Genomic DNA, 16802 nt, shown 5'->3' with positions numbered 1-16802 from the left:
AAATGATATTCTTGCTCCCCTATTTGTACCTTGCAGAACTTGGCCCAGGTGAGATGACCATCACTGTAGCTAGACTGGACTAAAAGAAAAGAAAAGAATGAGATTTTTATGAAACAATTAGACTTTTCAATTTGGTGCTCAATTTAGATTTTACCCAGTCCCTTTCAAAAATTCCTTAAGCACACTTTGTAGTGTACTTAATGCTAGAAACAATAAAAATGTAAGATATCATGAAATCTATTTTCTAAGAAAAAGTTCTTTTCAATGGAACTAAGATAACTTTAGAAAGAGGGTGAGTGTCTAGGGCCAGGCCCCCATGGATAGATAGGATTTAAATTATCAGAGGAGAAGGAGGAGGAAACTAAACTCTAGTAAGAATAATGTAAGATGAAGCATAGTGGACATGAACCCGGCTTATATAGGAGACAGCAAGAGCTGTCTAATGTTGGTAAATAAACGTATAATAAATATAAACGTAATATAATATAAACGTAAAATAAATTTAAGTTAGATATGGCCAGATTACGAAGAGTCCTAATTAATATTATGAAAAGAATGAACTCGAGATCTATTAGGCAATAAGGAGGCACTGACTACTTTGACCCAGGGTGATGAAAGGGTACAAGAGTTTCTATCTAAATTTTTTTTTTTTTAAAGATTTTATGTATTTATTTGACAGAGAGAGACACAGCGAGAGAGGGAACACAAGCAGGGGGAGTGGGAGAGGGAGAAGCAGGCTCCCCACAGAGCAGGGAGCCCGATGTGGGACTCGATCCCAGGACCGTGGGATCATGACCTGAGCTGAAGGCAGTCGCTTAACCAACTGAGCCACCCAGGCGCCCTCTATCTAAATTTTTGAGGAAATTATACTCATAAGGATAATCTGATAAAGATCTGAAAGGATATGGCTGCTATCTATACTACACATTTAAAAACTTTATTCACTCAACAAATATGCCTACCATTGCAGTTTATAAACTAAATAAGTTCAAAAACCATATTTACATTAACTAAATGTTTTAATATTCCCCAAATATCTGATTTATTTAAATACCTATTGATCAGATAGTAGGTCCAAGTGGCAACCCAGCATCACTTGCCAAATCACACATGATTTCACTACTGATGCTCAGATGCATCCGTGGCCCTACTTTAATTAGAACTGTACACAAACTCCATCTTAACTCTTTTTTGGTGCTAAGCATGTTCACCCTAGACTTGTCAAAATATAGATATCTTTTGAAATTCTTTTAGAAAAATCTTACACTATAGTCACTACAGGAAGTACCAATGAGTCTGTTTTGCAAACTTTAAAAATATTAGTCAAAACTGAAATTTTCTTGATATGGACAATCAAGTATTGCCTGGGTGGCTTTTAATTTCTATTAAATTCCCTGGTCCTGGAATCAGCTACTGTCGAGTTGGTTAATGACCATTGTGATATTAATATGAAAGTCAAAGCACCATTAAGGCTTCGCATTGCACTCAGTGGAAATGGCATAAAACACCCTGGAGACTCAAGAGCGGAATGGAAAGAAGGGGCTTTGGAACTGGACAGGCGTGGCCGGTGTCTTGGCTCTGCTGTGTACTAGCCACGCAGCCATGGCAAGTCACTTAACCTCTGAACTTAAGTATCCTCATCTATAAAGTGGATAGAGTAAGGAGTTATCCTTTCCTAAGAAAGATAACAGAACATTTAGTTCTGTGCCTGGCAATACAGTGGGTACTCAATAAATTGTGACTATCATTATTATTATTAATAGTAGTAATATCACCTGGTTCTTTAAAACGCTTGAGTACCCCAAACAGAGGCAAGTCTTCCACATCTACCCGCTCTCACCTGTAAGCTTCTCTGCTAACATATTGAGTTGATCTGAGTTAAGGCCACGGCCGACATAGGATGAAAACTGCCAGCTCATCACTTCCAGGAGTTGACTCAAAGTGGCAGATGGAGGATTATTAAAGAAAACTAAGTTCTGAAATAGAGTTGTAATGATGATATTCATTAATCACATTGAACACACTATAATTCAGTATATAAAATTCCAAACTCTTTAGGCCAATCTAAGTTAATACAGAATATTGTCTCATCTCTGTTGTGCATTTTAATTGACACTGATTTTGTCTTTTCCTAAAGAGTTCCTTAATCCTTGAGTCTAATAGAATATATGGCTCCATCTTATCCTTGAAAGAATCATTGGGCACCTCTTAACTTTCCCTGGACTATGGGCTATCAATCAACTCATACAAGTACTTAATACTGTCCAACAAATCATTGGGCAAATATTCTTTTCTGAAATAATATTAATCTTAAGCAAATCTATATCAAGTTATTTAATTAGTTTATCATGGCTTGGTATAAGTTATACCTTGACCAAACAAAGAATCCCAAAGCACAAAAACAGATAAGTCTCAGGCTAAAGCAGGTGACCCTATAATGTGAATTCATAATTACCCTGAGTCCTGTTTTATGAACAGTATAGTAGTCTTTTTCTTTTGATCTGGACAAGAGAATCTTCTGTATGACTAACTGCAAACAAGATTGCTTGTACCAGAAACTGGGTCAACAATAGTGAAAAAGTAGACTTCATCTCAGATTACTGGAAAGCAGAAGGTGTGAAAGCCAAGAAAGATGTCCTAAAGAGAGAAATAACTGAGTAATGTAGTGCAGTACAGGGAGAAGCATGAACTACGCTGGGCAGCAAGAAAAGGAACCAATCCAAGAAACTTCAGAAGGTGGGAATAAAAGAGGATACAGCATCCAACAAGGAGTGGGAGATAGGAGGGGGAGGAATGGAGAGAAAGAATTTCTAGAGAGGCAGTTTCCCCTGAACCAGAGAACTGTGTCTGGATAAATGACCAAAAGGCATAGAACCTAATCGAGGTCTGGGGGCTTGGGTTTTGAAGCAGAAGAGAGTGAAGAAGAGAAACCAGAGTTTGTTGTTATGCTGGACTCTGTAAGTAGGCTGTGCATCTGCATTGTAAGCTATGTATGATCTGCATTCCCACATTCCTCATCCAGGAGCAGAGCAGAGTCTGGGATGGTTAGTGGGACAACTTTGGTGGCTTTCTTATAGAAGAAGGATGCTGAAGAAAGCTAAGTGCCACAGTGCTGTACTCAGAGGACAGAGAAGTGACCCATCTTTCTTCCTCCATCCTGAAGTTGAACGAAAAGCTCTGAATATTTGTAGCTCTTAATGGGGCATGACATGTAATTCCAGGGGTGTAGGCTCTTCTTGGCTTTAAAGACCAGATAAGTTCTCTAGTGGGTCCTGCTCTCAGTGCAGCCTGAGAGGAAGCGACACTCCACGCACCCTCTGCAGCCTCCTCTCTAGAGTTAATCTGTTTCAGATGCCAGGGCACCGGAGGATGAGAAGGCATCAGGCTGAGTCATTTACCATATTGTTTCCTTATTGGGCACATTTTTTAAAAAGGGAAAGAACACTTGGAGCTAACTCATCATGTCTGTTCTTATTGCTAGAACCTAAGGTAAAAAAAAAAAAATTCTTAAGAGTGAATATTTGCTTTGAATTAAGAAGAAATGTTATTTATATTTGACCTATTTTTTCTAGACCTCGGTGGTTTCCAGGACAACACAATGAGATTTTCTAAGAGGGAACAAGGCGAAGGGCTGACTCATCTTTTTTGCCACTCCCTTCCGTGGTTGTCTTTTAAGAAGAGCATCTGTTTTCTGCTAGCTTTGTAACTTGAGGCCAATTTTTGATCAATGTTTCAAATAACCACCAGATGGCATTAAAACCCAACTTGAGCCTAGAATGGATTAAACCTATAATCAACTGGAAAATTTGTAGTCAGAGGGCAGTTAGGCAAGATTGGTTGATATTCTAGGTCACTTATTTGGAAACGAATTTTCTACCTTTGTAGAAAAGTCTGTGTGGAGGTGTGACCAGAAGTAGTTGTGGAGGTAAACACAGCAGTTAGACGTTAAATTCTAGACCAAGAAGTTTCCCCACAGCCCAATTAACAGAGCCACAGGATGGGCCTAGAACTCTCTGTGATCCACATAGTTGGGAGCTGATCAGACCCTCAGAAGTAACAAATACCTGTCCGTCAGTTTTGCTAGCCAGAACTCTCCCAACGTCCAAGTACATCAAAACATATCATTTTAAATATAACATTGGAGAGGGTTCATGCAACTAAATATATTGGAGTTCTGGAAGAAAACAACCCACAAAGACATGCCAAATTTCATATACATAGATATATGAATATATAGTTAAAATTCATACATATATCTTTTGATGCAGATGGGTGTTTTGACAATAAAACAAATCAAATAGAATTAAAGGAGGAGAAATAGGAATAGAGACCCTACCTGGGAATCATTGGTTGACACATTGTACCAAATGATGGATGCCCAAGCATTAGGTAACTGACTGACATTGGAAATCATCACCACAGGTAATGAGCTGGTCTGGTTTAAAAGAGAAAAAAAAGCACAGTTATTACAGGTAGTTGCACCTTGCACTGATTTGATACTTGATCCTGTCCCCTACAGGGCTATCTCAAGCCAGCTCTACTGCTTTAATCCTGGTGTTGACACTGCCCTGGTTACTAAAATGACTTGTGAAGGAAAGGGAACTTTCTGAGCATCTATGAATCAAGGAATAAGGATGAAAGAAGCCATAAAAACAGGAACCCTTTCAGAGTGCTTGGTCAGTTAGCTTCTCCAGTATCTTCCCTTGACATTATACAAATATTGATACTTACATCATATATAGCCCAAAATGCAACAAATTAGAGCTTGCATTGATTTTGCCACTGTTCTCTTACTAAGTTACTATAAAGAATTTAATTTTAAATTTATCTTGAAATGGACCAATATATTCAATTTATGATCTGACATCTAATTAATGTCAGTACTAGACATGGGCATTTTCACTGCAAAAGCTGGAGAGGTAAGCAATGTTGGAGTACAAAGCTTTATGAGAAACAGAGCTGCCTGGTCTGCTGTGGAACTCAGCTTAGCAATATTTGTACTGTCATTTTCAACCTCATGGAATAAACAGGCTTTCACAGACTAGTGTGCAAAACCAATCAACTTACATTAGTCCCTTCTCAATAACAGTGGTTAGATTTCTACAGACAGTGAAATACCCAGCTTAATAGCTCATGGAAACAGAGGTATAGGAAAAAGAGACGAGGAAGGCATTTATGGAAAATTTTTACATATTTACACTTATTAAGATAAAAAAGGAAAAGCAGAACTCTAAAACAATACATCCCACAAATAAGATCATATTCGGGGTGTGTAAAACTGTGTTTGTTCCTTCATGCACCCATTCATTCATTTATTTAACCTATGTTGAGCATCTATTATGGGCCAGGCACTGAGTCACTGGTAATGGAGTGACAAAGTCATGATGCCCTGCCTTCAAGGGGCTCATAGTCAGTCATGTTCAATTTAATCCTCAAGATTGCTCTATTCCTTCTTTGAGTACAATAGTGACTGTTATAAGAGAATCAAAACAATGTATCGTTAATGTTCCTATCATTTGTCTTTACTCATTACATTGGAAAAGCTTTCCTTCTGAGGGATTTTATGTACAAGTTAAATTTTTGAAAATATATCATTATGTGACATGGTTTAAGGATACTTATTTCTCTTTAGGCTTTCCACTAACTATTCATGACTCAGAAGATCTCAGAAAATGAACCAACAAACATGCAATCTGGGCAAGCAATTATTCAATAGATATCCAATTGATAATGCCCATGAGATCTTTTTTTTTTTGCCCATGAGATCTTATCATTTATATTTAACCAGAATAGTATACATTCTAATAATAGAATGTTGACTAATTAGTAACTATCTGACATATTGGTTTTCTAAACTAAATTTTCTAAACAAAACTCTAAACAAAAATAAAAAATAGGGAATGTACTAAAACCTAGAAAAGACTCGGCTTTCATCTATAAATGCCAGCCAATGACTGAGTATATTATTAGTAAATAGTTGATTGACGCCTACCTCCAAATCTATGGTCAGGCCATAGAGGCAGATCTGTGTTTCAAAGGTTATAGAATGAAGCTCTTCAGTTACCATGTGACAGCCCTAGGAAGAAAGAAATCAATTGTTATCTTACAAATGCACTCCTACTACCTATTAGGCCTGCTTCTATAAAAATTAATAAAGTCTTAAAGTAAATGCCCCAAACATTCCCTATTATGGAACTTTCCCTCTTATTATTTAAAAAAAGTTATTTAGCATATATACAGAGTGAGAAATCTTATTTCCACAAACAGAATGATTTTAAGTCTCCCTAACAATGTAATTTTTGACTTTTTTAAAATTCCAGCATATTTTCATCAGTTTAAATGCAGACAAATAATTATTTTTAATTTAAAAAAAATTAGTCCTTCTGGCTTACAAACTATTAATAAAAGCAATGCATATGTGTATAGATATAACAGAAACAAGTCAGTGTCATAATGAATTTGTTTAAAAAGTGAAAGGAAGTTGTTTTAAGAAGCAAAAAAAAAAAATTGTGCAACAGAATCAGAGGGCAATCAGTCCAAATTAGAGAAAGAGATGGAGAGTTCCTAGGGGGATGTTGCCAAGAAAAAAGAAAAAAAAACAAAAACAAAAAACTCAGATTGACCTGTTTGACCATATTGCAAGATGTTTTCAAGTTTCAGGGCGCCTGGGTGGCACAGTCAGTTAAGCGTCTGACTCTTAGTTTCTGCTCAGGTCATGATCTTGGAGTCTTGAGTTCAAGCCCCACATCAGGCTCTGTGCTCAGCAGAGTCTGCTTGTCCCTCTCCCTCTGTTCCTCTCTTTGCCGTGCACTCTCTCTCTCTCTCTCTCAAATAAATGAATAAATAAATCTCTTAAAAAATCTTATTAAAAAGAAAGAAGAAATTTTCAAATTTTGAAGAAAAGTTTTGGGCTACATTAGTGATAAGTACATAAAATAAACTGATTGAATAAAATGAAATTAAGGCAACTTATAAATCCAGGGTAAATTGGAAGTAATACAAGAATGGAAATGCAATTATACTATGATATATGGTTCAGCTGTTGATAATTTTCATATATTCATACTAATGTTAACACTGAATATACTGACTAAACCAAAATATGTTCTGTAATGATACTGTGAAGATGGGGGAAATTTATATGAATAGAGAGCTGGTATAAAAGAGCCACAGTTTAATCTCTTATAAAAAGAATTCAGGGGGTGCCTGGGTGGCTCCGTCATTAAGCATCTGCCTTTGGCTCAGGTCATGATCCCAGGGTCCTGGGATCGAGCCCCGCATCGGGCTCCCTGCTCGGCAGGAAGCCTGCTTCTCCCTCTCCTTCTGCTGCTCCCCCGGCTTGTGCTCTCCCTCTGTCTGTGTCAAATAAATAAAATCTTTAAAAAAAAAAATTCAGGAGTTAAATGTATAAACTTTTTTAAAAATCAAGAAATACTAGTATGATATTAGCATAATACTTTGACTCAAAAAATGATCACCTCTGGAAAGTAGGTTTGGTGTGGGAAGGAGTGGGACAGAAATTGCTGTTTTTCCCTAATGAAATCTTACAGCATCTTGCTATGTGCCCAGAACCAGCAGCATTGTCAACATCTAAAAGCTGGTTAGAAATACAAGATCTCTGGCCTCATCCCAAGCCAAGAATCAGAGTCTGCATTTTAACAAGAACTTTGGGTGGAATTTGTGAGACAATGAGTGTCCGTGTGCTATATCTACACTGTGTTTAGTCTCAAAAGAGATGTGGAAAATTTGGAGATGATGTAGAAGGATTAAACAATTTTATTTATTACAATTTTATTTATTTATTTTATTTACTTACTTATTTACTTTATTTATTTATTTATATTTTTAAGTAGTCTCTATGCCCAGCAGAGAGCCCAACATGGGGTTGGAACTCACAACCCTGAGATCAAGACCTGAAATCAAGAGCCGGACACTTAACCAACTGAGCTACCCAGGCACCCTGAAGGCTTAGACAATGTTAAAAAATAAACCCTTGGGAACCTGTAAACAGAAGAGGAATTACTGGGACTAGAAAAGTCAGGGTGGCGTTGGGGGTGGCAGAGTCGGCCCTGGGAGAAATGATCTAATATTGGATATGTATTAATAACAAGTTGGAATCTACTTGTAATAAATTTCAAATGATAAAAATAGTTCTAATATGATGATATGAATGACAATTGTGTGAGGAAGACTTCATTGACAATGAGGAATGTTAAACTTAGGATTTGTTACTGAGAAGGAAGTAGAGAATTAAAGACTCCTCTCTTCCTTGGGTTAGATCACTGCTGGTACTTTACATTGACTTGAGGTAGCTGGAGTTACTGGAGTGGGATGGCTGCTTACTGGGTTAGTAGAAAGTTATGCTAGTGGAACTTTTGCTTGAAATTCCCTTAGACCACCCCTAAAATTATTCCCAGTATATCCAACTCATGAAACAGCCAGCACCCCTCCCCCCAAGCCCTTCCCATGTTGAAATAAATAAATTGCTGTTTCTTCAGTTGAGCATGAGATGAAGTAGCCAGCTTGTGTTTAGGCACCAAGTTGAACAAAACCCACATTTTTTAAACAGAAAATCTCACTGCCCTATAGGGTGCTTCCACTATGCAAACCCTGAGACAAATGAAGAATCCATAACTTCATGTTCACTAATGGATTCCTTTCACATTCTCACTAAGTTCAGTAGTGGACAGGATGATACAAGCCTATGTAGAACATTTATGAGGCCTGAGGCAAGCACACAGACGGAGACCCCACATACCACATGTCTAAACATTTAACCATTATAAATCAAGTTAACAAACTGTTAAAATATATATAGCCTCCTGCCTTGACATCTAAGCTTTCATATGACCTAACTGGCCAGGTTTTAACTCCTCAAAGTTCCACTGGAACATGGTGGCCTGGAGAGAGCAGGGCCATTCTGGACCATTGCCCACACCCCGCTCTTCCACCTCTGTGAGGGGCCTCACTGACCATTGTGGCCCAGAGGCTTCTGCTTGTGCCTAGAAATGTTTGCACTGATGGTGCCGTCTGCGCTTGGGACTCTGGGAAAGCGCACTGCCTTGGCCCCACAGACATCTTTCTCTGTAGGGAGGGCCACTGCTGGAGGATGGCTAAAGGGAGTCTTTTTGAGTATGAGGTCCCATCCCTCCTCCATACTAGCCTCTATAGTTTAATTTATACAATTAAATGCACATATGATATAATTATTCATTGTGGATAATTTCCTCAGATCTTTGTGTTATGGCACCTGTGTGTTCACAAAGTGTGAGAAACCAGGACTCCATAGACAGAGCAATGACACTCAGAGTTGTCCATTAACTTTGAAAAAAGCCTACATACTTTAGTTATCACTTTACTGAACTGGAATGTGGATGGTGAGAAGTTTCCTCAGTGATTCAAACTAATTTCTTTTTTATTTTTAAGATTATTTATTTATTTGAGAGAGAGAGCAGGGGAAGGGGCAGAGGGAGAGAATCTTCAAGCAGACTCCCCACTGAGTGCGGAGCCCAACGTGGGGCTCAATCCCAGGACCCTAACATCATGACCTAAGTCGAAATTGGACGCTTAACCAACTGAGCCACCCAGGCGCCCCTCAAACTAATATCTAATGATTACTTAAAACCCCTGATGCAGTTGTGAGGCACATTTAGAATGAGATCCAGCAAGGAAGCTGACATATAATACACATGCCTGGAGAAAAGCAGCTCTGACAAAAGGAAGCATTATTAACTTTCAAAGCTCACATGGCCATCGGTCATGGTCTTTATTACTTTATCAGTGTAGTCCCAGCCAGGGACACTATTCAATTTCCCATTCCCAGGATCCATTCTTTGTAGACGGGGGAAAACATCATAGATAAGATGCACCATTAATGGCTGTGTTTAAAAGCCATGATCTGAAATGATTATGGATTTAAAATATTCATATTTATGATATTTTTATTATATGGCACTGAATAATGTAGACGGATTGACTTCGTCGTACTTGTAAAGAAAAGCACACATTGGATAATCTGCTAAGAAACTGGAAAACTGGCAGAACTATTTGACCAGGCTCCTGGAAAAAAGATACACAACCTTATGAAAGGTAGGTATAGATGTCACCATTTTCTTTTTCTTTCCTCTGCTCAATGCCTAATAATACACCCTAGAAATCTAGAATATGTTAACAAATAGTTATGGCTTTTGACTTCAAAAGAAACCTCTGTTGAGGAGATATGACTGGGATAAGGTTAATTTTCATCTAAATTCCTTGCTCACCTCTTTTTTTAAAAAAAGATTTTATTTATTTGAGAAAGAGAGAGAGAGTGTGCGCAAGCGTGGGGGAGGAGCAGAGGGAGAGGAACAAGCAGACTTGCCACTGAGCACGGAGCCCTGAGCAGGACTGGATCCCAGGACTCTGAGATCATGACCTGAGCTGAAGTCAAGAGTCGGTTGCTTAAGCTACTGAGCCACCCAGGCGCCCCTCCTTGCTCATCTCTTAACAAGCCGTAATCTATGATAATGTAGCACGGGGAGGACTATGTGGAATAGAAAATAATTAACAATAATCCATTCACTTAATGAATATTTGTTGAATACCTATCATGTGCTAGGCACTGGCTTAGATGCTGGGAAACAATGATAAAGGGGAAAATAACGGTACAATCACATGAGCGATAGACCTTAATCACAGAATCATAGGAAATAAATGGAGAATAACAACTATTCTCAGCCCAGTTTATGGCGGGGACTGCATGCAGGGTGTCCCATAAAAAGTCGACATTTTTAGTGTTATTCTTGTATTGACGTCTCTTTTGGAAAGTGTTGCTACTACTTGAATTGTTCAGAAGGAAATAAACTTTCTGTAAAAATGCCTGGGCTAGTTGGCCCGTGAGTAGTGTATCTGTGTTTGGGAACAGTGACCCTTGAAAGAACATCTGTTTGGCTATTTTGTTCAATGAAACTCAAATCGCCCAGGCTTTACTAACAGCTTCTTTGTGCTTCATGACTTTCCACCACATAAACAAAATTACTCAACACCTCGGTCTGTGGCGAGAACTGTCATTTATCAGTTAAAGCCCACTGACCAAGAGCAAACTTGAACGGCTGCAATACCAGCTTGCCCGTTCAGTGTCCACATTTCCACAATGACTCTCTAGCCAGCTTTTTGCCAGAGAAGGACGTCTGGGAAAGCCTGCTTCCTGGGAATGTCTGTTTTACGCGGGCCATCAGATGCCTTCCAAATCTGGCCGTTTGCTAGGGGAAGGGACTGTGGCTTCGCGGTGGCTTCTGCAAGGAAAGATCGAAGGTGGGAGAAGCAGGCAGCAGTGGCTAATCTTGGTTTTGTGACAGCGCGTTGACTGATTTCCCGAGGGGGGGTGGGGGGGGGTTTGCAAAATTGCAAAGCAAATCATTAGAATTAAATACCTTTTTTTTTACAAAAAAGTAAAGACCATGCTCTATGTTACACTTTTGCAGATTACAGAACCTTAGTCAAAAAAGCTTTAGAAACTGTCTAAATCCAATGGTTTTCAAATGTTTTTTAACCTTGAAACAAATTCTTGAAAAGAAATTCACCATCTGGGTTCCAATCTGTAAAATATATAAAATAGAGCCATCTTGACTGAAGCAGGGGTGGGGGACCCAGAGCTCCACCTTTCACCAACGCCCCCCCTCCCAAATCCAGAGATGGCTCCCAAGGCACCTCTTTGGTTGTTCTGGGACAGTATGGGTCTAATGCAACTTCCTCCCTTCATCCAATTCTACAGCCAGGAACCCCTGCACATCTTGACCGACCACCTCTTTGTGGATAATGTGAGTCAAACAGCCATGGGGTGCTAGGGAGGTTTAGAATGGCGCCCCTAGGGAACTATCATTCATGATATCTTGGTTTGTTCTCAATCATTTAGTAAGTATCCAGTCCAAGTTCTGACAACCACAAAAGCAGACCGGAGGGGCCCAATGTGTGTGTGTGTGTGTGTGTGTGTGTGTGTGTATCAGATGGGGGGGCAGGTGGGGTGATAGTAGGAACCCAGGACATGTGATCCTATGAAAAGGGCATACATGTATGGTGTTTTGAGGTCTCAGGGACCTGGAGCCAGAGAAGGATGTGCTCAGGGGCCCTTGAGAGGGACCAGCCCCAGCCCAGCACTTTGGCAGGTGGGTAGAGAAGGAGAAGAGCAGTGGTTTGTCCTAAGTCAGGTACCATCTTTACAGATATTTCTCCACCCATGTAAATAGGTACTCTTTACAAAGGGGCAGCTCTGGAGGGCAGATCAGGAAGAACCACACCACATACCATCTCATTTGGTCCTATTAACAACCCTGTGAGTGCAGGTCAACCTGATCCCCATTTCACAGATAAGGAAATTGGGAGTTAGTGAGGGTAAGTGGCTTGCACAAGGTCAGCTGCCTGTAAGAGGCAGCCCCCAGCATGGTGCTATTTCCAATCCCCAGCTGATGCGTGGAGGAGTATGGGAGAGGTCAACAACATTTCCTGAGAAAGCATTATTTTAAATTTCTTCTAAACTTTATAAGGCTTCTGGTGCGAGATAGTTATGGGATCTCTGAGTGGGCGGGCAAAATGAGAACAGTAAGAACAGCAGCCGGAGTACAGGGGAAAGGATGAGATGCTACTCGTAAGGTCGCAAAGACCTCCCTTCTAGGAATCCCAACAAATGGAGGGAGCGCGCTGAGGCGACGGGCAGGAGGAGGTCAGCGCCGCTTCTCCCGGTGCAGGTTTTATGATCCCAGACACAGCATGGCATAGTGGCCAAGAGCATGGACAGGGGAGCCAGACTACCATGGTTTGAATCTCGGCCTGACCACTCTGTGCCTCAGTTTCCCTACCTAAAATAAGTACACTAATAGTAACTACTTCATAGCATTGTCACAAGAATTATATAAATCAAGGTCATTGAAGCTCTCAGGGCCCAGTATACACTAAATGCCACAGGAGGATTTGTTAAATACATTCTTAATCAGGCTGTGAACTCCCGCTGTGGATGCTCACAGATAAGCAACAACTACTATTTGAAATCTGAGAATGAGGTATCATATCCTAGCCTTCTGGTTTTGTTTTTTTTTAAAAAGATTTTATTTATTTATTTGTCAGAGAGAGAGAGAGAGAGAGAGTGAGTGAGCACAAGTAGGGGGAGGGCAGGCAGAGGGAGAAGCAGGCTTCCTGTTGAGCAAGGAGCCCAGTGCGGGACTCAATCCCAGGACCCTGGGATCATGACCTGAGCGGAAGGCAGATGTTTAACGACTAAGCCACCCAGGCATCCCTCCTAGCCTCCTGTTTTCCTGACACTTTGGTTACTACCATCTCTGACCCTATGACTTTATGAACTCCGCTTTATTGCTAGATCTTCCCCAAGCTTTTTCCTGATTTCGTTTGATCGCTCCTACTACCTGGCCAAACCCCTGATTCCTTTGCTCATCTTTCTGAGCCCACTTCATATGTTTTGTGACTTTTCAGTAGTTCCTGTAGCACGTGAACCAACTTTTCAGTCTGGTGTGTTTTAAATGTACCTAGGTGTCATATTACAATTCTATCAACAGGGGGAGCTCAAGGAATAGCTTAAAATAAAACTGAGCTAGCAAACGGGGGAAAAAAGGAAGAATAAAATCATTCTGACATGACTGCACCATTTTGTTATTAATCAGGAAATAAGAGGAAATACATTCAAAGTAATACAAGTAGACAGTGTTAATAAGACATTGCTTGGTTATTATATGGTAGAAGATGATTTTATGTAGATTTCTTCTCTAGGGAAACCCAAGACTTTGATTGTACATTTATAAAGATGACAATGTATTGAAGAGTTGAGCTATTTAGATTTATTCCCGTTGATTTGTTTTACTTAAGAAACATTCAGAAGCATTGTATTTAGTCTATCCAGACTTAGCAAATACTGCTCAGGGATGTGACGCTGCATGAAATGTTTGCAACTCTGGCCAAAATTCCAGTGAGATGCATGAAATGACTTTTTATTTATAATGTGCTAATGTTTCAATTAGGAAGTTTGGAAAATCTTTATGGATTTCTATGAGGTGGGAACAATAACTCCTACTTATCTGGTTTACCAGAATCTCGTTAAACTCAAAAGCTCTGCTTCCGTTTGCCGCTCTGCCCTACGCCAAGGTCCTACCCTGGGAGGAAGGCTTAGCTCATCTTCCCTGGGGCTGTGATGGTGGGCAAATGCTCTTTAAGACACAATTAAGGGAATGAAGAATTCTTGGAAGGGAAAATGTGGAGCATTAAACCTGCTGTGGTCAATCTCTGTGGTTTTATGGGGAGGGCTAGCCTGATTGCAGTTGAATGCTGGATTTATAAGGTGCTTTTTCCTTCCAAATAATTCAAAGCAATTTCTCTTAGAAGCTGTGACTCTAAAGCTAGGAGACTGAACCCATACCAGCCACACCAGAGATAAGTCTCACTGCTTTACAACAGCATTATGTAGGTGATCTTACACATATAACATCTCCAAGTGGAGAGCGTTGGGCGTTACTACCCTGATCTGTTAGAGGAAAAATATGCAGTATTTCTCCATTTGCAAAGGATCACATTTTCAGTCACTGTCAGAATGGACTCAAACCCAGGTTTTCTAATTCCAAATATGTAAGGCATAGGCATACGCCCTAGCATCTAGGCCAACTAAACAGGTGATCTCCAAGGCCACTTGTAATCCAGGATTTGACTGCTCTATCATTTACTGACTCAAAAGCAAACACTTGGGTCACATCAGTGTGTGCTGTTAATCAGTTCATCCAGTGGAATGCAAACCTTACATGTAACGGCAAGGTAATTGATACCATAAATTAATAGGACTGTTTTTCCCGTGTGATTTTCACATCATATGTCATGAAGTTTGAGACTTGCCTCTTCTCTGTAGAAAATGAGTGATTTTCAGGTGTCTTGTAATAGCGGAGGACTGACTAAAGACATTATGGCACACCCGTAAAATGCAATACAGTGCAACCACTTTCAGTGTTCTCCAAGAGTATTAAGGTTATGGAAAGCTGTCCACCTTACATTGTTATGTGGGGAAGAAAGCAGGTTATAAAACAATGTGTATATATATATTTTAAAGTAATATATACATAGATAAAGGTCTAGAATGATGTGAACCAAAATGTTAATAGTTATTCTTTTACGAGGGTGTTATTACGGCATCTGGGTGGCTCAGTCGGTTGAGCGTCTGCCTTTAGCTCCGGTTGTGATTCCGGGGTCCTGGGATCGAGCCCCGCATCGAGCTCCCTGCTGGGTGTGTGTGAGGGGGAGCCTGCTTCTCCCTCTCCCTCTGCCTGCCTCTCTCTATCTCTTTGTCTCTCATGAATAAATAAAGAAGATCTTTAAAAAAAGAGGCTGTTATTACATGCAATTTCTGTTTTTTCCTTTTTAAGACAAAATTTCTTACACTGTCTGCAATTATCAAGCTTTAATTTGTAACCAGAGAAACACAAATTTGACTTTCTATAAAACTATAAAGGCAGTTTAAAAGCTTTGTAAAAACAAGAGATTATAAGGTTATTTCCCTAAAAAATTATCTTATAGAAAACATTTTGTACCTCATTTCCTTTGCCTCCAGCACTGGACTTCATTTCCTTTGGTTGCTTTGCAAAAAAAGAATAACAACGTTTAGATGGAGAAGCATTATCAATTAAACATCAAGTTGGTCATACCTATTATAGTGATTTTCTTGGCCACAATTTTGCCTTTTAGAACAGTAACCCAGATGTCTTCTAATTCATGGAAACCTAAGGTAGTTGCCTGGATTCAACAGAAAGAAGCTCTCTGTTTCATCTCATGGGATGTCACTTTAGAAACTTTCACTGAGGTAAGTGAACAAGTTGGCATGCTATTAAGACTATGTTTTTTAGCCGACATTTTGGAAAGAGGAAATCATGCTGGGATGTCTTAAAATCTACTCAGCACTCCTTTGTACCTGGAAGGTAGGATCTGAGCTAAGCTCTGATGATTCTCAATCCCTGTGAAACCAAGTCCAACACAGAAGCCTGGGAAAACAGACGATGGGATAGTGTGCCCTATGGCACAGGAAGCTACTAAATGGCAGTAGAGATGGACACAAAAATGGTCAGGATCTAGATTACTTAATTTAAAAAAGGGCAGACAACAATTTATATAGTGTGTACAATCTGATCCCACTTAAAAAGTACATATACATGTATGTATAAAAGAAGGAAAATCAAAGTAGTTAATAGTGTTACAAGGTAGTGAGATACAGGTGATTTTTAATTTTTAAATTTTTGCCTCTCTGATTTTCTACATTTAATTTTGTATTAAAAAGCAATTAAAGTTATTATGCAAAAGATAATATATTTGAAAATGCTTTGCAACTAGAAGTGGACTGTAAAAAAGTAAGGTTTTGTTAATTTATATATTATACCTGCTGGAAGAAAGACCTAACCACTTTTTGGTATGTTCCTTGTTCTTTTCCACATGACTTTTTTGAGAGACAGACATCTCTAAGTTAAGGCCTCTCTTACAGCTTTACTTATTAGCAAACATTGTCCATTACTGAAAATTTCTTAAGGATAGAAATTGAACGTAAGCAAAAAGAGCGCTAGTTATAAGGATGTATAATATATGACTCATCATTACACTTTATTTATCAGTGTCATACTGGAGGGATTCAGTTAAAAAGAAATGTACTCTTCAATACTAAAGATCAAACAAAAACAAAATCAAAACCAAAAACCAGCATAAATTTGTATGGGTAGATATCTATTAACCTAAATTTTATCTTTTAAAAAGACCGTTTGAGGTTGATTCGGTGGTGCCCCAACACTCAGGTG

General features: G+C 39.3%; 1 protein-coding gene across 5 annotated transcripts in view; it reads right to left on the bottom strand.

Moving 5' to 3' along the window:
* Positions 1 to 16802, bottom strand: part of STAT4 (signal transducer and activator of transcription 4) — an 88948-nt gene that overhangs the window by 5683 nt on the left and 66463 nt on the right. For all 5 annotated transcript variants that reach the window (XM_081813959.1, XM_081813961.1, XM_081813960.1 and 2 more), the window contains exons 13-17: positions 15555 to 15599; positions 5993 to 6076; positions 4337 to 4435; positions 1841 to 1976; positions 30 to 79 (exon numbers count right to left, since the gene is read on the bottom strand). In XM_081813959.1, coding sequence (XP_081670085.1) covers positions 30 to 79; positions 1841 to 1976; positions 4337 to 4435; positions 5993 to 6076; positions 15555 to 15599 — 414 coding nt within the window. The remainder of the gene's footprint in view (positions 1 to 29; positions 80 to 1840; positions 1977 to 4336; positions 4436 to 5992; positions 6077 to 15554; positions 15600 to 16802) is intronic.

Source organism: Leptonychotes weddellii, chromosome 3, assembly GCF_054177405.1.
Source record: "Leptonychotes weddellii isolate Sample4059 chromosome 3, ASM5417740v2, whole genome shotgun sequence".
Lineage (NCBI taxonomy): Eukaryota > Metazoa > Chordata > Mammalia > Carnivora > Phocidae > Leptonychotes > Leptonychotes weddellii.
This window is presented reverse-complemented; position numbering and strand designations above follow the sequence as displayed.